General features: G+C 36.0%; 4 protein-coding genes across 9 annotated transcripts; 3 read left to right on the forward strand and 1 right to left on the reverse strand.

The window, feature by feature from the left end:
- Nucleotides 1-411: 411 nt before the first annotated feature.
- Nucleotides 412-6,082, forward strand: LOC108200125 (MACPF domain-containing protein CAD1). Of its 2 annotated transcripts, XM_064083056.1 has the most exons (8): nt 484-625; nt 767-1,131; nt 3,211-3,449; nt 3,562-3,761; nt 3,900-3,979; nt 4,203-4,386; nt 4,516-4,679; nt 5,396-6,082. In XM_064083056.1, exons 2-8 carry the CDS (start codon nt 865-867, stop codon nt 6,023-6,025), a joined length of 1,764 nt encoding a protein of 587 aa, XP_063939126.1. In that variant the 5' UTR covers nt 484-625; nt 767-864; the 3' UTR covers nt 6,026-6,082. The 2 variants fall into 2 exon arrangements, with proteins under 2 accessions (XP_063939127.1, XP_063939126.1); XM_064083057.1 differs by having other exon boundaries at nt 412-1,131.
- A 237-nt stretch (nt 6,083-6,319) lies between these two features.
- LOC108197712 (expansin-A8) lies at nt 6,320-7,634 on the reverse strand. The gene is made up of 3 exons (XM_017365403.2): nt 7,435-7,634; nt 6,869-7,181; nt 6,320-6,794 (listed from the first exon to the last, which is right to left on the reverse strand). The coding sequence occupies exons 1-3, from the start codon at nt 7,601-7,603 to the stop codon at nt 6,491-6,493; spliced, it is 786 nt and encodes a 261-aa protein (XP_017220892.1). The 5' UTR covers nt 7,604-7,634; the 3' UTR covers nt 6,320-6,490.
- Nucleotides 7,635-9,007: 1,373 nt separating this feature from the next.
- On the forward strand, nt 9,008-9,568 carry LOC108200006 (RING-H2 finger protein ATL74). Its single transcript, XM_017368059.2, has one exon. It carries the CDS (start codon nt 9,008-9,010, stop codon nt 9,566-9,568), a length of 561 nt encoding a protein of 186 aa, XP_017223548.1.
- Nucleotides 9,569-21,699, forward strand: LOC108200005 (probable serine/threonine-protein kinase PBL8). Of its 5 annotated transcripts, XM_017368055.2 has the most exons (8): nt 9,569-10,343; nt 10,445-10,609; nt 11,835-12,008; nt 12,834-12,969; nt 19,297-20,014; nt 20,276-20,533; nt 20,647-20,766; nt 20,939-21,699. In XM_017368055.2, exons 4-8 carry the CDS (start codon nt 12,926-12,928, stop codon nt 21,557-21,559), a joined length of 1,761 nt encoding a protein of 586 aa, XP_017223544.1. In that variant the 5' UTR covers nt 9,569-10,343; nt 10,445-10,609; nt 11,835-12,008; nt 12,834-12,925; the 3' UTR covers nt 21,560-21,699. The 5 variants fall into 5 exon arrangements, with proteins under 5 accessions (XP_017223544.1, XP_063939357.1, XP_063939358.1 ...); XM_064083287.1 differs by having other exon boundaries at nt 10,445-12,008; XM_064083288.1 differs by having other exon boundaries at nt 10,445-12,002.
- The last annotated feature ends 1,202 nt before the right edge of the window (nt 21,700-22,901 follow it).

Below are 22,901 nucleotides of genomic sequence, written 5' to 3' on the forward strand. Positions count from 1 at the left end.
ACTAATATTAATGTGTGGCAAAAAAAAAAAAAAACACTAATATTAATGCATATTCGGTGGTTAGTTGGTAAATCTGGTTGAACAAGAGAACGCAACCAACTATTTATTTTGATACGATTCGTTATATATAAAAAAACATGAAAAATATAAATTTATTGTTATTATCTTTCCGTTATATTTGCGGGAAATAGTGATCATTAGGTAGGAATTGTGACGAGTAGGTGGGACCAGCAATGAAATGAATACATTAGACATACACGCGTCAAGTAGGTGGCTGCTCCATAGTAATAAAATCAACAGCCCGCAACCGCAAGTCATCTGAACACTTCCTGTTAAAGCACATAAACACATTGGAAAATAAAATAAAGTAGCAGCAGTTATTACAAGTAAATTACTAGTAAATGAAGACTGAAGAGTCAAAAGCTTTTGTTCTGGACATACCCGAAGACCCACCATTCGTCAAGTTTAGACTTTTTTGTTGTAAATTACTCTATCAATTACTGCTACTACACAACTGAGATATTTATTTTTTTAATTGGTAAGAAGAATTCAAGTACAAAGAGGTCAGAAGGTCATGTGGATGATGATTTTTCAACAAGATTCATTGAGATCCCCGTGATAAATGGTATATTCACTGAAACAAGACATACTAGAGACTACATATCATCCCTCTATTTACTTTTCATATCTATCTTCAGATTCTCATTCTTGCTTACCAGATAAAGAAATGATTTTTTCTTATATATGCTTCCAAATTTGTTAGCAGACAATTGGGTTTTTGGATTGCACAGTGGATATTAGGTTTTTAATCTCTTGGGTTTACTTTAGAAATAAATAATTGTCTGATTCGAGGTTGGTGATGAAATGGAGGAAAATAATGCAGCAGCAGCAGCTTTGCATACGGCCATCAATTCTGTTCAGGCTTTAGGCAAGGGGTTTGATGTTAATTTCGATACTAGGTTGTTATATTGTAAAGGAATTGCCGGGTCCAGAGTTATTGAAATTGATGATGAGCATAAGAGGGATCTCTACTTGGACGATCATATTGTTGTTCCAAATGTTTCAAGAGATGTTCAAATCTCCCAGGAGACTGCGGGCCGTCATGCTTCTGGTGTTTGCACTTATGCTGAGGTACTACAATCTTAGTTCCTCTTAAATATTATTTCTTGTTTAGTTTATGCAACTTGATTTTTATGTATTCTGTTTACAGGGTAGTTTGTTTCAAAGCAACTGTTTATTTACTGTCGAATGCATGTTTATAGAAGAATAATGCCTGCGACAGGAAGAAACAACAGATGATTGTTGTAACTAGCTTAGTAAATCAGTGGTAAAGTTTGTTTGTTTCTGGTGTTGAATATCTTGAGGTCATTCACTGTTATGTCGAGACAGCTAAGACAAATAAAGGTTTCGAGTTGCCAAATAATCCAGACTTTTTTAATACTAATTTGAGCTTCACGTCAAGTTGATGTGCAAGATCGGACATTAGTCAGGAAGCATACGTCAGCAAGCATGCCCCCCTCATAACCACAAGGCAATCCTTTCTGCTTATTAATTCTGATCGCTCCCAAGCATTTATGGTAGGGATTAATATTACCTACCTATTGTGAGTTACGGTTGGCTTATTCCTTGTTTTGGGAAGGCAGCTTTATGCTCTACTTCATTGGCACAGCCAGAATATGTTTCCTTGATCAAACGTGATTATGCAAATTAAAATAATACAGAATAAGAAACTCTATTTATTGTATATCTGAGCATGTTTGAAGTTTTTCTACATGCCTATGATTGTTCTGAGGATCGACAATAGTTTTGTCAATATAGATAGATAGCAAATATTTTGGAAGTTAGGCATTTGCATCATACACCTAGGATCCAATATATGTTGCAGAAGAATAAAGATCTTTTTTGTACACCTGAGTGTTTTTAGGGTATTGGTATAACGGTATGCAAGTACAAAACTAACAGCTATAGTTACAATATGAAGTTCCTTTTATAATGCTATGTTCAACGAAGGTCCTATTTTTACTGCAATTTTTATGGTTTTGCTATTTTACTGCTTCTATCCTAGTTTAAATGATTGTGTTTGTGGTATATTTTGGCACAGTTTAGAACATCACAAAACACACACATTAGAGTCTTTTAAACTTGTTTCATAAAGATGTAATGTTAGAATCTTTGTGCGTTTTAAGATTTTGAAACTTGCTTGAGTCGGTGTTACTCTATTTCTCTTATAATCTGCTCATAACATTGAAAAGAATCATCTATCCACGGTTGTCACATCCATAAGTCGAGTCAAGTCGACTGAACTCCAGCTGATCGAGTCGTGGACCTGTCGTTGACTAGTCCGTATATTATATTTCATTTATATGGTTTTTCACAACAAAAGTTCGACATACCCTTAAATATTATTTACAAATAGATATATTTAATAAAACGTCTATTTTTCTATGTTATATGTATATATAGAAATTTATAGTAAATATATGCATTATAGACTCTCTATACATACATATATGCATAATTATCAATTTTGATCAAACCTACTCGCAAACACATATATAAATATATATATCAATTTCAAGTTGTTCGGGGTTTTAAAAGATAAGCTCTTTTATTCGTCTTATTCAATTTCGGCTGGTTTTTGATTGGGTTTTTCATTAATCAGGCCGACTAGTCTATAAGTCGACGCGACTAGTCGACAATCAGCAAGTCAAACTACTTTCCTCAACTAGTCGAGCACCGTGACAACAATGCTTCTATCTATAGATTTACAGTATACCAGTTGAAGGCGTTGATAATTTTTTATAATTTAAACAAGTAACTGACTACATAGAAGAAAGGGATTTTTCCAATCAACTTTCAGATATATTTGACATGCTGGAGCAGCAAATATTGAAGATAAAAGACAAATGATGCTGATTTAAAAATTGAAACTTTGTCAACTGAAATAGAAATATGGTTAGAGAGAAGGAAGCAGCTAGCTAGAAGATTTGTCGAAACTATTTTACCAGTAATTGTATATTTGAGACACTTGCTATCTTTCTGAGTCTTGGGTGTGCCTATGTATTATTTGAAAAAAGAATGTTATCAATCTAGCATATAGTAATTTGGTGGATTTACGATTGTATCATGCCTTATAGCTAATGCCAGCTATTTCATTGCAAATTCACGACTTCCTTAATATACTTGTACTGAACTTTCTCTGGCCTGCAGATGATGGAGTATATCAATAAAAAGGCTAATCTGTCAGAGAATGTGCCCATGGGTTGCTTTAATGCTGCATTCAGCTTGACTGGCTCCAAGAGTATTGATTCTGCTGCAACAAAGACACTATGTATGGATGGTTTTTTCATCCCAGTTGCCAAGTTTCAACTTGTAAAGTCCCAGTTAGTGTTGCAGGAAACTGTCAGACGCGCAGTTCCAACATCCTGGGACCCACCTGCCTTGGCAAGGTAAGAATCTCACAACTATACTATATATGGAAGGTCAGCTACCAGAGTTTTATGTTCTTCTGGAGCTCTACATTCGTAATAATTGGTATTCTTTTTTCCTTTTCATAAATAGCTTCATCGAGAACTTTGGGACACATATAATAACAGCAGTTACTATTGGGGGTAAAGATGTGATTTATGTCAAACAACACCAGTCCTCACCTTTATCAAAAATGGAGATGAAAAATTATGTTCAGGATATTGGAAGTCAGAGGTTCTCCCCAACAGAGACACATACAAGCTCAGGACTTTTGAAGTACAAGGACAAGGCTAGTCCTTTATTTCCTTAAACATTCCTTATTATATTAGTTTGTCTTTCAAAATTTTCTGCAGCTGCATCAAGGTTGTTATTGTGAGCTTGACCGAATCCCTCCCCCCCAAATTGGGTTCATTTCCATACTGTGCAGGTAGTTGACCCTTCTTTCTACAGTAGTCAAGGCGTACATCCTCAGCCCAGTACAACTCCTTCTCATATTGGGAACGGAAAAGAAGTATGGCTACTTCCTGTTGTTTCTTACAAAACTTTCCTTTAATGTTATGCGCTTGTTGTGCCCCCTCTGAATATGTAAAAGCTTCAGTTGGTATCCTAATTTTCCTGGTCCCACTTGATGTGCTACCTATTTAGTCTATCTTAATACTTGTAATAAATGCAGCCAGAATAGCTGGACCATTTCAGTGATTAATTACATAACCCATAATTTAATATTTATCCAGGATGTTACAGTCATATTCCGACGAAGGGGAGGAGATGATTTGGAACAAAGTCATACCCAATGGGCTAGAACTATCAGGTCCTCGCCTGATGTCATCGACATGTCATTTTTTCCTATCACTCCTCTACTTGAAGGGATGACTGGAAAGGAGCATTTGACTCGTGCTATAGATCTATATCTTGAATGTAAGCAATAGCTTCATGTTCTGTGATCTTTCCATACCTATTCAATGTCAATGTGAATAAAGCTATTAAATAATTTTAAAGATTTCTCTGACTGGCTTACATGAAAATCATTTTTGTTTAAATGTGCAGACAAACCTCAGATGGAGGAGCTACGTTATTTCTTAGAGTTTCAAATCCCAAGAATATGGGCTCCTGTACAGGACAAACTTTTTGGCTCTCTAAGAAAGGAACCTGTTTGCCCATCTTTGCAGTTCAGCATCATGGGGCAAAAACTTTACATTAGCCAAGAGCAAGTACGTTCTATGTCTGTGACTGATTAATGATGTATTATATTCTGTTGAAAAGTGGAGTTCAGGGATATTAAAATTTTGACTTGACTAATATATAAAACTAAAAGCAATTAGTGCTAAGCATTTGCCCTTGTTTTGTAAATTGAATTTACCAAACAGTGCATGATCATATACAAGTGTTGCAGGCCTCTATGTTAGTAAATATAAACACTTTGTTATATTTGAGAACTAGTGATTTCTAGCAACTGTCAAGTACATTATTTTCTATAAACGGTTTAATTTTTAACACCCCAGCTCTCTTTAACCCAAATATGTCGTGCCTTAAATTTATATATATATATACTATATAGGATTCTATATTTGTTTTGTTTATCCAACTATATATTTTAGTCCAATTTCTTGTCATTTCTGAGAATAAGACACTAATTATCTCCATACAAACACAATTGATAAATATAAAATTTTTCATTCGGTGAGCTGAAACATGCTTGCATTTAGAATTAATACCTGAAGGAAATATTGTTTAAATCCCTCTTATACATTCAATTGATTAATGCTCAAGAAACAGACCATGTTAAACTCCATATAAATTTATTATGTTCACTTCTCAATTTGAGGGGAGCAGGGTAATTCGTCGTAAATATTGTGATGATATTAGTTTTGTTAATGCTATCCATCTTTTCGATTTTGTGACAGTAAGTAGTTCACTCTTCCTGCAGATATCAGTCGGGCGAAAACCGGTGACAGGCATGCGTTTATGTCTTGAAGGAACAAAGCAGAATCGTCTTAGTATATTTCTGCAACAGTTGGCCTACCTGCCTAAGATCCTCAAGCCATACTGGGATAGTCATGTAGCAATAGGTGCCCCTAAATGGCAGGGTCCTGAGGAGCAAGATAGCCGATGGTTTGAGCCAGTGAAGTGGAAGAACTTTTCACATGTGAGCACGGCACCAATTGAATGCTCTGAAACCTTTATAGGCGATCCATCTGGAGTATACGTAGTTACCGGGGCTCAGCTTGGGGTTTGGGATTTTGGTTCGAGAAATGTCTTGTTTATGAAGCTTCTATTTTCAAGGTTGCCTGGATGTACCATACGAAGGTCACTATGGGACAACAAACCAAATGAAAAATCAAAAAAACAAGTTGCGACTGGATTTAACAGCGATGACTCATGCTCGGATTCAGGAGAAACCGTATTAGGTAACAAGTTGGCAAAAATCGTTGATACGTCAACCATGAGTAAGGGTGCGCAAGATCCTCCAGGACACTGGTTAGTGACAGGAGGCAAGTTGGGAATAGAGAAAGGGAAGATTGTTTTGAGACTAAAATACTCTTTACTCAACTATTGAAGCTGGGTAGTATATTTTGTGGATGCATTGATAATAGATGCTTCTTAATTATTTGCATTCTGCCCTTGTCATGCTTGTATTGTAGTAGGCATATGTGATTGACTGAATTGAGTAGAATATGATAATATAATGTAGTAATGCTGAGATAAGTTGTATGAAGCCCTTTCCATTTGGGAAGTTGATCCCTGTGGAAATCATAATAGAATGTTAATAGCCTAATGCTCCAATTTCACAAAACTTCATTTCAACTAGTCTGTTTGATCAAGGCTTAAATCACTGCCAACACATATGACATAACTATAATCAATATATTACTTATTCCATAACGTTGATACAAAATATACCAAGGCACGTATACATTTGAGACAAAATAATAAGTATCCAGGCCAGCTCCTTTTTTTTATTACTACTACATAGAATCATAAACTGGTTTGTATACAGCTTCACACCAACATGGGATCATGGCTAAAACTGAGTTCCTTCAAAAGTTTGTCCGAACTGCCAGCCAGGCGGAACCACATTGTTGGCTGCAATGGTCTTGCCATCGCCCGACGTGACCCGGAAGGAGAGGCTTTGGCCGTTGAGATAGGCATTGCTCTGCCAGTTCTGCCCCCAGTTTCTGGACATGGCTTCCCACCCTGTCTTGGAACCTTTTATGGATACGGCGTGGACATCTCCTGCACCCCCAACGTTTGTTATCAACACCAGATTGAAGTAGGAATGGCCATTTATAGTAAACCTTATGCCCCCTTTCTTTACACAAGGCACCCTGCAGTTAAAGATGATTAATTAATCTATACAGAGGATTGGAGGTAATTTACAGAGTGATTAGCAGGTAGGTACCTTCTGTAGAGTAACGGTACAATTCCAGCGCGATATTGTGCAATACGAAGGAAAGCAGGCTGTGCGAGATCGAAATGACGGAGGGGAGGATTGCACCATCCGCCATTGTCATTGGAGAGGGCGTTGTTGGGTGGACAAAAGTTGGTTGCCGTGACGGTGATGGTGTTATGCAGGCACCATTTGGGGTCGTCATTGCACTTCAACTCATAACAAGCTCCGCACCTCTCTCCGTGGTTGAAGAGAGCTGTGCTGAGAGCCGCCGTGTTTGTACCGTAGCCCTGGCTGTACAAATTCCCGTACCCACATGCTCCTCCTGCAACCAAATCCAAATATATTTCAAGTAAACGTGGTAAGCAGATTATTTATGTTAGCTTTTGGCACGAGACTCTTGTAAAGTATAGTTTTTTTTCCTGAATAAAAGTTTGACGTTTAAATTTTTATTCAAAAGATAAAAAACATTATAAAACTATACTTTATACGAGTCTCAAAATACCTACGTAAACAACCTGAGAAAATAGTGTGATTTGTGTATCAACATTGATATCAACATACTACTACATACGTACCCATGGTGCCGGAAGCATCGCTGCCACCATAGAATGTGGCATGACCGGAATACCATGCGGAGGCTCCTCCGTGTGCATGAGCAGGACTATTACTTAAAGTTTGAAGGAAATATACAAGAGCTAAGCAAATATATAGAGATGTCATCACTTGCTTCATACCTGATGCCATAGCTTCTTTATAATGTGTATCGCTGGAAATGCTGAGCTATATATAGTGCACGAGTCCATGTACACGTGTGCCTGAGTGAGAGTAGAGTCGTCAAAAGTAGTGGTGAAAGGATATCACGTTTTAGCAGCTCTAAACTTAACCTACCATCTCTGTATTGCTCGATCTTTAAGTATTTTATTTAAGTATTTCAACCATGATCCTCGGGCTGACATGGCAATACACAGGGGTGAATGGGGAACCCTTTATCTTTATGGTGGGTTGGGTTGGAGGTCTAGAATTTGGTAAACTCACAGGTTGATCAAGTAAAGATTGATTGGTCAGCAGAGCGTTAGCCAACCGAATTATGACTATCATATGTGGGCTGGCCTGCCTTTGTTGACGTGTCATCTACATAGATGACCTGTCCTCTCAAGCTTTCATCAATGCTACGCTCACTCATACTATAGTTTAGGTACAAGAGCATATGGGAGCACCGTAATTAACACATTGCATAAAATATGTTTTTAATGAGATTGATTATTATATCTTTAATTATTATTGAATAAAATATTATTTTAATATTATAATAAATGATGTGAAATATTGTTATATATATTTCGCGATCGGTAAAATATACTAGTCAATATCAAATGATTGAATATAAATCAAATGAGTGACTATATTTTTTGTTAAGAGGATGACCAATTGAGTGTCCATTTTTCTTTAACTATATTTTTTGTCAAAAGTTTTTTTCTGACCATCTTGTGATTGAAGCAGTAGATTGAAAAGAAAAGCGTCAAATATTGAATACAAACGCTACTTGTAAGTGTTGGACATGAGATGGGGCCTTTTGCTTCTTTTAAGCTAAGGCCCAGCACTTACAAGCAGCGTTGTATTTGGTGCAACGGGTATTTGGAAATCACAACTCCTTAATTAATCAACCCCTTAATCATGATCAGGTAGCTAAGTGGAGTTGTCGCATTATTATTCTCTTCACCTTTGTACAGGTAAACAAATACACCAATCTTGCAAGATAAAAGAGGAGCTGATACTTGTTCACCTAGCCAGTACTCTGATCAAACCTGTATCAAAGAATTTAAGCATAGCCTTCAGTTACATAAATTTTTATCGTCCTCTTTCGATTATTTCTGAGTTGTTTTAAAAAAATCAGTGATACTTTAGTACTGTAGTCAAGTTTTACAACTTAAAAATTAACCTCCTTATCTAAAGCCCAGATATATTGTGCATTTCTGCTCCTTCCATGTCATTTTCTAGCCAACCAGAATCCTGACAAAACAAAAACTAGTTTAAGGTCAGAAACAAAGGAAAATAAAAACCAAAACTTTTTGTCTACATCTTTTTCCTGGAAAAATATCCTGTATACAATTAGGCCAAGCCTCCAAGATTAAATTTGTGTGATCGAAAATGGTTAATCTACGGCGGTTTCTTGATTCTCCGCCAAGTATGGCGCCTACGGGTAGAGGCAGGCGAGCGAGCCATGCTGACATCAACGAGACGGATTTCGACACCAACATGGTAATCATACTGGCAGCCTTATTATGCGCACTGATTTGTGCACTTGGGCTCAACTCCATGGTAAGTTGTGCATTACGTTGTAGTCGTAGGTACGGGCAGGGGCAAGCAGCAGGAGCCCGGGTAGCTAGCAGCGGATTGAAAAAGCGCACTGTGAGGAAAATTCCGGTCACCGTTTACGGATCATCAACAGGAGTGAATTTTGAGGCCAGTGAATGTCCGATATGTCTGGGAGAGTTCTTGGATGGTGAAAAAGTACGCGTACTTCCTGATTGTTTACATAACTTCCATGTCAAGTGCATAGACAAATGGCTGGTGTCACACTCCTCCTGCCCAAATTGTCGAAACTTGTTGATCGATATTCCAAATTCAGGTGTCGCTGATCAAAATAGATCATTTTCCGACAACAACTCCGGCCACCGAATCAGTGTTGCAGTTGGCGTATCATGTTAATGTAGTACACTGGTAAATTTTTACTTTAAAAACAGATCAGGGGATGTACTGCAGCTGATTGAAGAAAAGTCTTGTTTAGCCGTTGTAAGAGGCTCAGAGCCCGTGTCTAGCTTTTAAGATCATTGGAGCAACTTTTACATCAAAAATGACATCATTTTAGTGTTTTGGTGCTCGGAGATGCTCTAAGCTTATGATAGTTTAATCTAGAGTTTGTGATGGTTAAACCAAATACAGTAAGATAGTATAATGTGTATTTATGATTGTCCCTCTGTCTAAGATATTTAATCTTCAAATACATAAATAATATATTTTACTCTTTTTTTTATATATTTTACTCTTTTTAATATTTAACAAAATAAGTCAAATAAAGACCAGGGTCAAATATTGGAGTTTAAAAACTTTGGGTCAGGCCCCGGAGTAGGTCAACCTTTGTGTAACGGCTAGATCTGACACAATATATTGAGATGTGATGTTTTTCATTCCAAAGAAGAAATTATACACAAATGAGATGAGGGAGGCAGAGTCATGGAAGCTGCACGTTGATGCCAGGACCAACAAATTCAGCTTCCAATTCAAAGCCAAAAGATTCTTCTTCCCCAATCTCTACCAACTCTCATTCAACCTCAAAACACGTCCCCCTGTCTCATTGCTCAGAAAATCAAAATCCCTGAAATCAAAGTTTATCAAGCTCCTCCAGAAATGCAGCTTCAAACGAATCAAAAACACAGGCATGGCTTCTAGGACCAACTCCAGATCTCGATGCATAAGCTGTGAGGTATAGTTGTCTCATTTATTTACCATTTATCAATCTTACCTTGATGCTAAGAATTCTATTACAAGGTATTAGTATGATTCTATTAACTATTATCATTGCAGGGGCGAAGGAATGATGGAAAACTTGGTATGTTTTATAACTGGATAACTGCGGAGAAGGATAATATAGGGACATCCATACAAAGATTGAATATATTCAACAACCTCAAAATGTTTATGGGAATGAATGTAATTTATCTGTTCTTGTTATTTTTGGGGACTGCAGTGGTGAGTTACTGGGCCCTCGCAGTTAAATACAACAATTTTATGACTAGCGTTGTACGTTATTTTTACAAGATGTTAGCAGAGCTAATTTAGAGACAATGGTTGAATTAGTTTTGTTTCAACAGGAATAATGAGCTTGCTGTAGTTATATGTCTCTTCTTTGAATAACTGGAGAATATTATTATAAATAAAATCAATTGAACTTTTATGGAGGTTAAGATTAAATTGTATAAATTGTCTCTTGTGGTCTTACGAGTTGATGCTAGTTATGAACCTATGGAATTGATCATTATAATCATATTTTTCTTCTCTTTTTTTTCTTGTTGCGAAATTCAAAACATATATAGCAACTTGACTTCATAATATGTTACTATGTTAGCATTGTAATACTTAGGCTGCTTTCAATTGGATGTAGTGTAATGAAAAGAGAATGGAATAAAACTCGTACTATAAATTGGGGTTAATTGGAGAAAATGGCTATATTTTTCATTCCTTCATTCATTTCATTTTAAGTATTTGAACTAAAAATCTAACCTACATCTTTTTGGAAGGAATGCTCTTTCCACTTCTTCATCATGTCTCCCAGCAATCTTCATCATAAATATTTAGACCCTTTCATATTTAGTCACAGTTGTCTTAATCTTTCTTCTTTCTCCATAAATATTCTTTATAATTTTTCATTCCATTACATCTAAGTGAACAAGGAATGGAATGAAAAATGAACTGTGCTATGGGCAGTTGTTAAGAAATTTCATTTATTCCTCCATTCCATTCCTTACATTATATGCTAGAGATCACATATTTAATTTGAGATGGAATGATTCATTCTCTCCTATCCCGATTTCTTCTCAAATCTAAAATAACAATTTTACAATCACTTAATTATTTTTCAAAATTTTCTTCTTATCTCTAGTAGTTTCAAGTAATTTTACTCGTTACATTGTCTAAACAAACATTAGTGTAGCCGATAGCTCGGTTTATCTACTCAAAAGTTTAGCTCAAGTGAGGAATAGAAAGGCTGGTTCGTAGAGTCTATTTTCAATCCCCTTACAAGATTCCAGAGACGAGGGATCAGCTTAATTAATTAGGAGAAGACTTCACATTATTTTAATTTATTGCATCAAGCAGTAGAAGTATCTTGTCAGTAGCACATATCTCTCTGTTCATAACTTTTAGCAATATCAATGATTGATGGGGGATCCTCAAGAACCGAATGTGCGCTTAACAGAAGTAGAAGAACCAACCCATCAATATCTGATATAAGTGTTTGAAGCTGGGGTGTAGCAGATACAACCATTAGGAACATCATTCTCACCTGAGGCCTACAGTCCTTGCAGATTGAAAAGGGAATCAAGTCATCAATCTTATTCACAACCTCATCAAAAGATTTTGTCATGTAGAGGTCTAAAGTTTATCCCTTTTATATTTTTGATTGCATGTGTAGTTATATATATGTTTTCCGAGGTTAATTGTGTAGTTTTCTTGTTATTGTAGCTGATTGTGTAGTTATATGCACCTTTAAAGCTGGGCTAATGTTGCTCATTTGTTTCCTATTCAAAGATGTGCCTTCTATGTTTTGATAGCGTATGTCTGCTTTTCTCAAATACGTGTTCAATGCAATTAATGTTTTTTCATTTTGGTTCCCGATCATCACTTATTAGCAAAATCTTTCCTTTAACAGATTATTATATTTGGTGTCCAGGGGATTTGAGACTCTTTTAGAGTCGGTTGAGTTTTTTCGACGTTCCACACACTTTTTGAATGCTGTCTTTAGCCTTAATGTGCTATCTATAAGAATATCTCTGTATCATGAAGGGGGTAATTCTGGAGCTCCACATTTGCCTTTTTGATTTCTTTAGATACATTGGTAGTTCAGTAGGATTTTCTTAGGTGCACTGTTTTATTAACATTTTATTGCAGTTTTTATATGATAATGTGCTAAGTGAAAATACATCTGCGTCATTAATGGGTGAATATTAAGGCAACGGATCTGCCTTGTTGATTTCTGTAAATAAGATAACAGTATATGAATATTGTATAGTTCCATTACCTGCGGTTGCTTGTCATGTATCAGTTTACCAATTTTTTTGTTTCTTGATACATTATGTTTCTCAAATGAACTCTAAAAATGCATATCAAATTGGCTACTGACAACATACGAAATGTGCCTAGACTTCAGCCTTGTTAGCTGTACTGTTCTAAATTTTCCGATTCTGCTGTTTGCCAGGTCCTTCCTTACAGATCAGTCCCTTTAAAAACGTATCTTCCTGATGGTGACAATTCGACTGCTTTTGCTGGTGCAACTGTTGAGGATGCAGTATGCCGAGTTCCTGGTCAAGGAGATTCGTGCAATTCATGCAGAGGTAATTGTATTTACTGGCGGAGGTGTGCTAAGCTGTTTTTCTTTATGAGAACATATGTTTTGTTTATGTCATCCTTGCTTCCTTGTTACTTTTTTTTTTTAGATTGTAATGGTATTGCTCGATTTTATTTGCATATAAAATATAACTACCATTATAGTATTAGAAAAACAAGAGATCTTATTTGTGGAAGATTCCTGCAATTAATCACAGTAATTTGATCGATTACAAGCAGACATGTATTCAACTTGACATTTAATACTAGCATGATGCAACATACGTATGCAAGTCCAGTGGCAGACGCAGAAACATAATCCGGGGGGTGGGGGGGTGGGGGTGGGGGGGGTGTGGAGTTAATGTTATTTGCTCGTCTCAGACTCTCTATTTTCCTTTTCAATGATTCTTGAAGACCTGCAAACGTGAATTCAAGACCATTTACTGATATATCTCTCTAAATTCTTAAAGACGTATTATATTTTGAGACATATTTCTGCACACTATATGAATTTTCAGGCAAATAATCCCGAATGTGAGTATTGTTGTATGAGAGTTATATTATTGTTATCTTTGAAATGTTGTCTTAGGAGAGAGCTGCAGTTCTTTGTCTCATAACACTGTTAGTCTGTTATCCACATTCAAACCAGCCGTTGATGGTCTAGGAATTCAACGCGTGGTGACAGCACCGAGATCTCAGCCTTTGATTCCGAAATCAAACTCAAACCATTATAGGTTTCACAAAGCATGAAACTAATCATTCTAGTTGTAATAATCACGGAGGAAGCAGATACATGCGCATAATCTTTTAATGTACATACCTGTAAGGAGTTGACACCATGTTCTAGTTCAGAAAAGAAAATTAAGTTGGAGAGGAGTCAAAGTCAACAAACTTCATACCAACTATGCTGCATAAACATTAATAACTAAATGAGTACTATATAATATTTGTTCCGATATCAGGGGGGTCATAGACCCCCATGGATCCGCCTCTGTGTAAGTCCGTTAAATAATATATTACGCTCGTTGACTAGTAGGCAGCCCATTCATGGTTGTATTCAGTGCTGTGAAAAGTGCGCCTGTGCTCAAAATGTAATAAAGCTCACCCTTAGCGCCTCACTTATGCCGAAGTGAAGCAACTTGAGTCAGGCACAAGCTTGTGGCCTTGAAGCACATAGCGCGCCTAAGCGAGAAGCGATAGAAAAGTGCTTTATTGAACCTAAGCGCATAATGATATAATTAATGTTATTGGGTCAATTTTAAGGCCCAAAAATACAAAATAAAAACAGATATAAGATTTATAAGACAAATAAAAAGACTATTTTAACTTCCGACCAAGTCAAAAAGGGAAAGAAATAGCAGGAGTTTACAGAGTAAAAGAACATTTAACTGGAGGTCGAAGAGATGCAAAGGGCTGTCCGAAAGTTTCATTGGAGACGAAAAAGTTATTGAAGAGTACATGGCTGGCACGAAGCGGGCTAAAGAGGATCAGAAAATTCCATTTGATAATCTGGGATCAGATTCAGAAGATTTAGAGAAGATTATAATTCTGCAAAAGAGCGTCAAAAAGATATCTGGTACCTCAACTTTAAAACAGCAAATGAAGGGGCCACTTTATTTATTGTTGAGGCCTCGTCCTCAAAAATTGATGCAAAAGCTTGGTGGACAGACAAGGTTGGATGAAAACGAAGCTGTTTGGAAAGAAGATAGGGTCATGGCTTGTACATCTTTTGCGAGATGGGTGTATGACGCTGGCAATAGAGGCTATCGGAAAATATAGGTCAGGAAAGAAACCAACAACTTACAACAAGGTGAGAGCTGGAAGCTGAAACATTGGAATTCAGCCTATAAAACTTAAATTTTGAATTCTAACGTTTAATTTAAGGGTAATTTTTTCCCACTAGAAGTTGATTTAATATTGTAAAGTATAAATCAAGTTATTTTGCCCTAAAAGTGTGATATAATATATTGTGAAGTATAGTTATGTTATATACCTATGTAAATTTTGTATATAACCTAAATAATATTATCTAAAAAATTGTAAATTTTCACCAACATCACAGATGCAGGTAACTAATGATTATTATTGTTTCCTTCAAGTTGCTTGCGTTATTTCATTGTGAAACATGGATGTAGACTTTATTCACAACGTAGTGTGGGGGGTTGACAGAGGACTTGGTGGGCAGCAATATATTGGTCTGTTTTTAAGAACATTATATGGAATTGATTCTGGCATTATTGGTTAAGGACATGAGTTTTGTGTCAGTGTGGTGATTATTGATCTGCTAACAGTTATCGTGTGATGACTAGGAATGGCATTTAAGTCTCCATATCATTATTCAAATTATGCAAGCCGATTTCATTCATCTCGACAATTGTCCATAGTCATCTGATTTGTAATCCTCACAAGTTCCACCAATCAATGCTATCCTTTTCTGAGGATCAGTATTTCTCCCGATTTTTGTATAATCTATGGGCTATATTAATTGATAATTTTGTGATTTTTCATGTGTATAACATCTAGTTTTCTTTGTAAAGAAGTTCAGAAAGAGTCGAGATGATGTTGGTGAAGATGTCAGCGGGTAGACTAAGAGCAGTTCTTTATATTTATTCAACAGTATAAGAAGTTTCCTCTTGGAAGAAGAATTTATTTTTTTTTAATTATGAAAGAAGATCCAGGTAAGATATGTGCTTCCTTGGGAATAAAAAAGAACCGATCAAACAGAAAAATATAGTTGAAAGACACCAAATCAATTCTGTAGGACTGTTTGTCTTGTTGTAGTAGGATCTCCTAGTATTTGGAACGCTGAATATAGAATTAAAAATCCTCAGGATTCTGTATAGAAAGCACTGCAGAGATTGTGGAAGGACTGAGTTCAATTGACATGAAGGGAATTCGAGATTTCGTCTTCCTACACTGATTAAATATAGCACTCATTGTGCGTGTTTCTGTTCATTGTGATTAAATATATTTTAAATTAAACTGTTTTGGATTAACTTTCATATTAGCTCAAAGTTCAACTAGTTGTGCATGACATGTGAACTGGTTAGTATAAGAAACTAATGCTTCAGTAGTATTTAAGTTTCAGTATCTGTCAAGAGTAAATATTAAGACTTCATATACATTCTAGAATTTTGTTTGTCTTGATCAACATTTTTTTTGTTAGTCAAAAGACTAGGAAATCTTACCCAAAAAAAAAAAAAAAGACTAGGAAATCATGCTTAGTTTGCAGGATTGAAAGCACAGGTTTGTGTCATCTACACACGGGGAGTAACTAATCCGTTTCAAAAATCTGGTTGATCCATCTTATATGTAATTCAGAATGGCAACGATTCCAATAACATGATAGAATAAGGGAAATGTTATATCCAGAGCAGTTTTAAGTGCTTGTTCAGCATCTACGATGATAAAATCAGTTTATTTAAATAACATTTCCTCATCACAGAAAGAATTTTTAGCGAGAATATCTTTTACCTCTCCTATTACATTGCCTTTGGAGTCAACAAACTGCATGCTCCTTAATTTCAAAATCCCACCTTTTGTTTTGGTAGTATTCATTTGCATCAGTAGAAATTCTGATCAGATTCTAATTCACAATGCATAAATTAGGCTATTTTACCCTGAAGAGTGGCCTCTGAGATCAAACTCGACAATGTAGCCTCTCCATTTGCCTATATACTGCTAATCGCTTTAACTAGCCCTCCCTAATATAAAAACAACATTTGATGAAATCCTCTTAAGCTTATATTTTAACAAATATGGACTCACTGAGAAGATTAATACCTTTCGGCAAATGAGAAACAGAGCATTGCCATAACCATCGCTCAAAAGCAGCTAGTGCCCAGAGCACCACAACCTTCCACTCTGAGAATTAACTTCTTGGCTGCAATATGAGACTACAGAACCTCCAAAATGGTGTCAAAAGTTTCAATGTTTTAAAACCAATCTCTAAATTTGTATGAACTTTAAAATCTAAGTATGAATCTGTGTCAAAATTTGTAGCTAAATTTGCCCCTTTGTTTACGGGCTTTTTAGTTGGATTTTGCTTTTGGACCATATCTGAATTAAGGTGAATTCTCAGAGTTTCGCGGCGTAGAAAGATCGTCCAAATTTGACATCCAAAATTCAAAATATGACCGGAACAATGCAGAAATCGGATAAACCCTAATAAATCCAATCTTCCATAGAATTTAGTTTCAAAATAGCTCTTTTTCTCTTTCTTCTCGACTTAAAATTCTTTATTCCCTCTAACAAAACATGAAAATATATTAACTAAAGATTCAAATTAGTGTAAAATATAATTAAATATGAAAATAAAATCACGTAATATATATATATAAAAGTATACTTTATCATTTACACTATATTATTATCCATAAACTAGAGGCTGTACTCCGACTTGTATAATAAAATTGAAATTTATTTACTAATTTAAAGAATGGAGGCATGGTGACGAGACAGAGGAGTGGGTCCAAGCTACTACTCCTAAAAACTGCCACGTAGTGGGGGAACACTTTGACCACACGGGAATCTGTTTCCTATAAACAACACATTACAGTTGCAGCACAAGAATCCCCTCACTTAATAATTTTAAAATATAAATGTCCAACATCAACATCGTATATTATTTGAACAATGGTTGAGAGAGCATAAGCAGCGCAGGGGAATGAACGTAACCATTTTTTCCTTCTCTGGCGAAGGTGGTCATTTTTCTGGTACAAAATCCAAAAAAACTGAACACTACGAAAATATTAATATCTGGCCGTACCCAAATCTAATATTCCTCTTTGACTGTCATAATCTATAAGGAAAAATATAGTAGATTCCAAACATTTGATCCGAAATAATAAAACCCATTAATACATTTCTATAAATTCATTTATTTAGTAGTATTTTAGAATGGACCTGGACGAGGGTGTGATTTTGTGAATGAGTTGGAGATATCTCAAAGAGTAGTTCTTATCTTTTTTTTTTGCTTTGACTACAACCTTCTCTCTCTTACATCTTTCTAGCAACTTTTCCCTCTCAAAATCTCTCTCTCTCTCTCATTTAGCAAAATCTCTCTCATTCAGTCTCCCCCATCCATCAGCAAGAGTAATGTAGTAGTATACTTTTGACTTGTTTCAACTCTTTCTTTCGTCATGTCTAATTCCGCCCCAACTTATTTCTACTTCTTAAATTTACTTTTTTGGTTTTTGATTTATTCATTCATTCTCTCTATCAGTTTCTATACAAAGAGCCAATCTTTACAGCATTGCTGCCAGCATTTTCACTAACTCCCTTCCAGGTTCATTCTTATCTCTCTCTCTCTCTCCTTAAAGAACTATCTCTATAATTTATCTTGATCTGTTACAGCTTTCTAGTGATTGTGATTGTGATTGCTTAAAAACATTCTGTTTGATCAAATCTTTATCTTAGATGAAAATGCTGTGGAGAAAAAATAATTTAGAAAGATTAAAATGTGATCATATGTTAATGATATGATCAATTGAATTGCAAGTTGGTTATCTTCTAGATTGGATTTGGATGATTACAATGTTATATGATTTCTCTTCATTGTTTATGTCATTAATGTGTATGAATGTGCTTGCCTGTTTATGCATGATATCTAATACTAAGAATCCACCATTTATTGATCATGGTATTGCATCATGACAAAATCTCATGAAACTTGATATAACAATTTTATTATAGAAATTCAGTTGTTTCCACTAAAATAATAATTAAACAACTCATCCTTGATATAACCATTACATAAAATTCGGGAAACCAGGCCCTTTTTTCTGGAACAGGGAATTTGAAGTTGCGTCATATTGTTGAAGATTGTGCACTGTCTTTGTAAAATATCCGAGAGTGTCACCAATTGCAGTTTTTTGTTAAATTGGAATGTTTACGGACTGTACGGAACATAACAATTACTTGTTTAGAATGCTTATATGGTTATTGATTCACATGTTTTGTCGTTTTAATGACTGGGATATTAGTGTCTTTTATATGTCTCTGAAGCTATGCTATGGGTACGTAACTTTGTCGTTAACTGATTCATATCGCTTTTTGCTTATTGAATAACGCGTGTTATTCTATGAGCGGGTTTTTTTGTGTCCTTTTTATGTTTCTTTAGCTGTCTGATGTATTTTTTTCCATATGGCATAGAATTAATGCTTTGGTAATTATAAACTTTCTAGACACAAATTTCGTCGGTTGGACTTTGTTGTATTATTACATTCTTTAGTGATATGGTGATAAGAGTTACTGTAAATATGTTTAATACTTCAACTAATAATTTTGATTTAGGGAAATATATATGTGATCTTACTGGAACATTTATTTTACAGGAAAATTTATGCAGGTCTACTGTTTGGGAGTCCTGAGCTTAAGATGGGATGTTTTAGTGTTTCAAAGGACAAGAAGAAGAGGTCAGAGCCAAATAGCTTTGCAAGTGTGAACCTTCAGGACCATCCACCCACAGCAGTGCCAGAACCACCAGCCCAAACGCGAACTTTGCAATCTGCCCCACCAAGTTTCATAAACCGGGTGAAACATGTTCAGCCAAATAACAACATAACCAGAACAATAGCACGAGCTTTGTCCGCACCTTCAAGCCTAAATGCAGCAAAACATGATACTCTCTCAACTGACTATGAGAAACAGAAAGTCATGAAGAGTCGATTTGGATCAATGAAAGAACGTCAGAACCTACATCCACAACCCCTTCCGCTCCCCTTACCTCCAAATGCTGCAGTTCTGAAGAATGTGCGGAATTTAAAAGTATTGAACTCTAGTGGCCCTCCTAATACAGCTTGTCCACTGCCACTGCCTCCAGCATTACCTCTTACACTGCCTTCCAAATCGCCTCAATCCCTGCCATCTATCGGAGTCATAAGAAACTTCTCGTTTGAAGAACTCGCGGCTGCCTGCAATAATTTCAGTCCAGAGCGATTTGTGTCAGGGGATTCATCTTCCATGATATATAGAGCATCCTTTGGAGGAGATGACAGTTCTGGCACCAGGAGATTTGAAGCCACTGTTACTCGCCTTAATCCATCAAACCAGGCAATATGAAACTTTCATTTATTACAGTTGATGTTTGTAAATATATACCTTTAGTTCATTAGAAATAATTCCTCCTTCTTTTTGTGAAATAATAAATAAGTAGTCTTTGCAGCAAACTATTAATTTTAGACAGAACTTAGTTATTGTATGTTCTTATCTGCCAGATATATGGTCTGAGTTTTTTAATTAAGTTTCTTATAGGTTCTGAGAGTTGAATTATTATGGAATTGATGTTGTCTCTCTATCTATGTGTGATTGCAGGGCTTGAAAGAATTTTTAAAGGAGGTGAATACACTTGGCTGTTTGCAAAGCCCTTATCTATGTCAATTACTTGGCTTTCATGCACGTGAGGGATCGGAAGGGAGGATGCTAGTGTATGAGAGATTATATCATGGAAGTTTAGACAGGATTTTATATGGAAGATTGGATGGTCCTCAACTAGATTGGCCTGCCAGAATGAAAATTGCTACATGTGCTGCGAAAGGTTTGACCTTTTTGCATGAAGAGGGACCTTTCCAGGTAACATGAACTTCTATCTTTACCTTGAAATTTGTCAAAAAAAAAAAATTGAAGTTAGGCGAAGAGCTTCATGGATGGAACTTCATTTTGCACAATGACCTTTTCCTCTACAGGCAATGTTCCATGACTTTTCGACTGAGAATATACAGATTGACAAAGATTATAGTGCAAAGCTATCTGGATATGGTTGCGTAAGCCACATTTCTGAAATAGACCTATTCAGCAACTCAGTTGTAAGTACATTTCAGTCCCCAAGTCATTGCATCTCAATGAGGTTACTGGAACTACTAAATTGTAAAGAGTTTGCTGATATAGCTCAATTGTATCGGCTGGCTTGATTTAGCAGAATCTGACATCTCCGTTTATTAATGGTTATTTTAATTTCCATTTTATGCATATGTTCAGGCACCGACAAGTCTTCTGGTGGAGGTTCAAAATAAAGGACTGCTCACACCTAAGAGCAACGTCTGGAGTTTTGGTATTGTGCTTCTTGAATTGCTCACGGGTAGGAGAAACCATGACTATCATCCAAAGGAAGAGAGGAACTTGGTGAAGTGGAGTCGCCCTTATTTATCAGATGAGGGTAGATTGTCATTGATCATGGACCCTCATCTGCAAGGGCGGTTCCCAGCCAAGGCAGCACACTTGGTAGCTGATATCGTTCAGAGATGTCTTCAGACGGATCCATCAGAAAGGCCAACCATGAGGCTCATTACCGAGCATCTCACTGCAATAGAACAAATTAAATATACATCCCGGTTTCCACTGCAAAATCCAGGATCAATCCGTGGCAAAAGCATGTCTAGATCACCAAGCCTGAATGGGATCATTACACCAGGACCCCAATTAACTCTGTCTTCATCACAAAAAGCCAGATTACGTGTTTCTCCAACTCGACCATTGGGCCTGCCGCTTACTCTTCCTCCCCAAAGCTGTTCCTCCACTCTCTCTTCCGAAGAATTTAATAGAAAGGGGCGAAAGTTGTCATCTTCCAGCAATCAAAAATCTGGCGTTGAAGGTTTTTGATTATTAAATACAAAGTTTAAATTTTCCCTTTTTTGCTAGTCATTTTACATGAAATATAGATATAGAAATTATGTGTGGTATGTTTATGTTAACTCTTAAGATCTGGGTTTAAATATGTATATTGTTTCTTGTTGGATTCACCCTCCCTGAGTTGTTGGTAAGATTGCTCTCTGCTAGGAGTATATATCCTTATATTAGAACCCCTCTCTGTGACTGCCATGTAGTTCTCTAGGTATTATACATTATGGGGTCATCCTCCATGCGCTAGAATAATTATTATGTTACCAGAATTCCTTTATGAAAGGAAATAATAAATGATAATCTGAACTATGATAATCAAAGATAACAAGGGGGATTAATTTCCTGTTGTTCATACCATAGTTTCATATATTACTCGTCGAACAGGAGGAAATAAATCAATACATGGAAATAGAAGTCCTCTTGCGGATTATTATGATGAGGAAAGAATGTATGCATATCATTTACCCGAAGCAAATCGGAGAATATGGAGATCTTTTTTCTTCCCAATTCGGGCATTGTATAGTTCACTTCTAGACTTCTGGCTTAGAACTTGAGTATGGCAGCTTAGAGCTACAACTCAGACGCATTTGAGGATATAATGATTTTCTTAGGCCTAAATCTTTCAACTCTTGGTGCACATTATTTTCAGATTGAGATTGTCATATTTGTACTGCATCGCTGGTTTTACCCAAAATTATATTGGAAAAAATAACAATGAGCTTTTTTGGTAATAGGGTATTTTTAGGCAGACAGAAGGTGCGTAAAGATAATCAACGTTGTTTAATGACATTTATACGTTCGGGTTTTAACATTATTTTATGCCATTTATTTCTTATACATTCGGGCTTTTGACTCCGGATTTTGTTGTCTTTGTTAGTAGAGTACAGAAGGCCATGCACAAGAATGTAAGCAAATCAGTAGTTTTGGAGGCGTTTTTTGTTAGCCTCACACAATGGACTTTCAGACATTCAACCAACAACAAACGAATTATGGCAACAGTGCCGAACAACTTTTTTGAATAAAAAATTGTACTTTTGAAAAAAGGGGTTATGACTTATGAGTCAGTTTAGGCGAGTTTAAAATAATGATTTATAACCTACCAACTTCTGACTGTATAAAGTAGTTTGCTGACTTAGAGAGATGTATTAGATTGGGATTTTAAAGCATTTTTTTTTTTGCATTCATGAAATGAAATCCGAGGGTATTCGATTAGAATTGTTTGAAATCCATTAAAATCTTGAGGTATTCAATTGGAATTTTAAATTATGCTAAAAAATCCGGTGGTATTCAATTGAGATTTCAAATTATGCTTTAAAATCCG

The sequence above is a fragment of the Daucus carota genome, chromosome 8 (genome assembly GCF_001625215.2).
Source record: "Daucus carota subsp. sativus chromosome 8, DH1 v3.0, whole genome shotgun sequence".
Lineage (NCBI taxonomy): Eukaryota > Viridiplantae > Streptophyta > Magnoliopsida > Apiales > Apiaceae > Daucus > Daucus carota.

Bases quoted from the DNA above. Each gene is read 5' to 3' on its own strand.
- LOC108200125 (XM_064083057.1), top strand. From the start codon at position 865: ATGGAGGAAAATAATGCAGCAGCAGCAGCTTTGCATACGGCCATCAAT. The intron at 3,762-3,899 runs GTCCTTTATTTC...CTGTGCAGGTAG, and splicing joins GAAGTACAAGGACAAGGCTA to TTGACCCTTCTTTCTACAGT. The intron at 4,387-4,515 runs GTAAGCAATAGC...TTAAATGTGCAG, and splicing joins TATAGATCTATATCTTGAAT to ACAAACCTCAGATGGAGGAG.
- LOC108197712 (XM_017365403.2), bottom strand. From the start codon at position 7,603: ATGGCATCAGGTATGAAGCAAGTGATGACATCTCTATATATTTGCTTA. The intron at 7,182-7,434 runs GTACGTATGTAG...ATTTGGTTGCAG, and splicing joins CGATGCTTCCGGCACCATGG to GAGGAGCATGTGGGTACGGG. The intron at 6,795-6,868 runs GTACCTACCTGC...CTTTAACTGCAG, and splicing joins GTACCGTTACTCTACAGAAG to GGTGCCTTGTGTAAAGAAAG.
- LOC108200006 (XM_017368059.2), top strand. From the start codon at position 9,008: ATGGTTAATCTACGGCGGTTTCTTGATTCTCCGCCAAGTATGGCGCCT.
- LOC108200005 (XM_064083287.1), top strand. From the start codon at position 12,926: ATGCCGAGTTCCTGGTCAAGGAGATTCGTGCAATTCATGCAGAG. The intron at 20,015-20,275 runs GCAATATGAAAC...GTGTGATTGCAG, and splicing joins GCCTTAATCCATCAAACCAG to GGCTTGAAAGAATTTTTAAA. The intron at 20,534-20,646 runs GTAACATGAACT...TTTCCTCTACAG, and splicing joins ATGAAGAGGGACCTTTCCAG to GCAATGTTCCATGACTTTTC.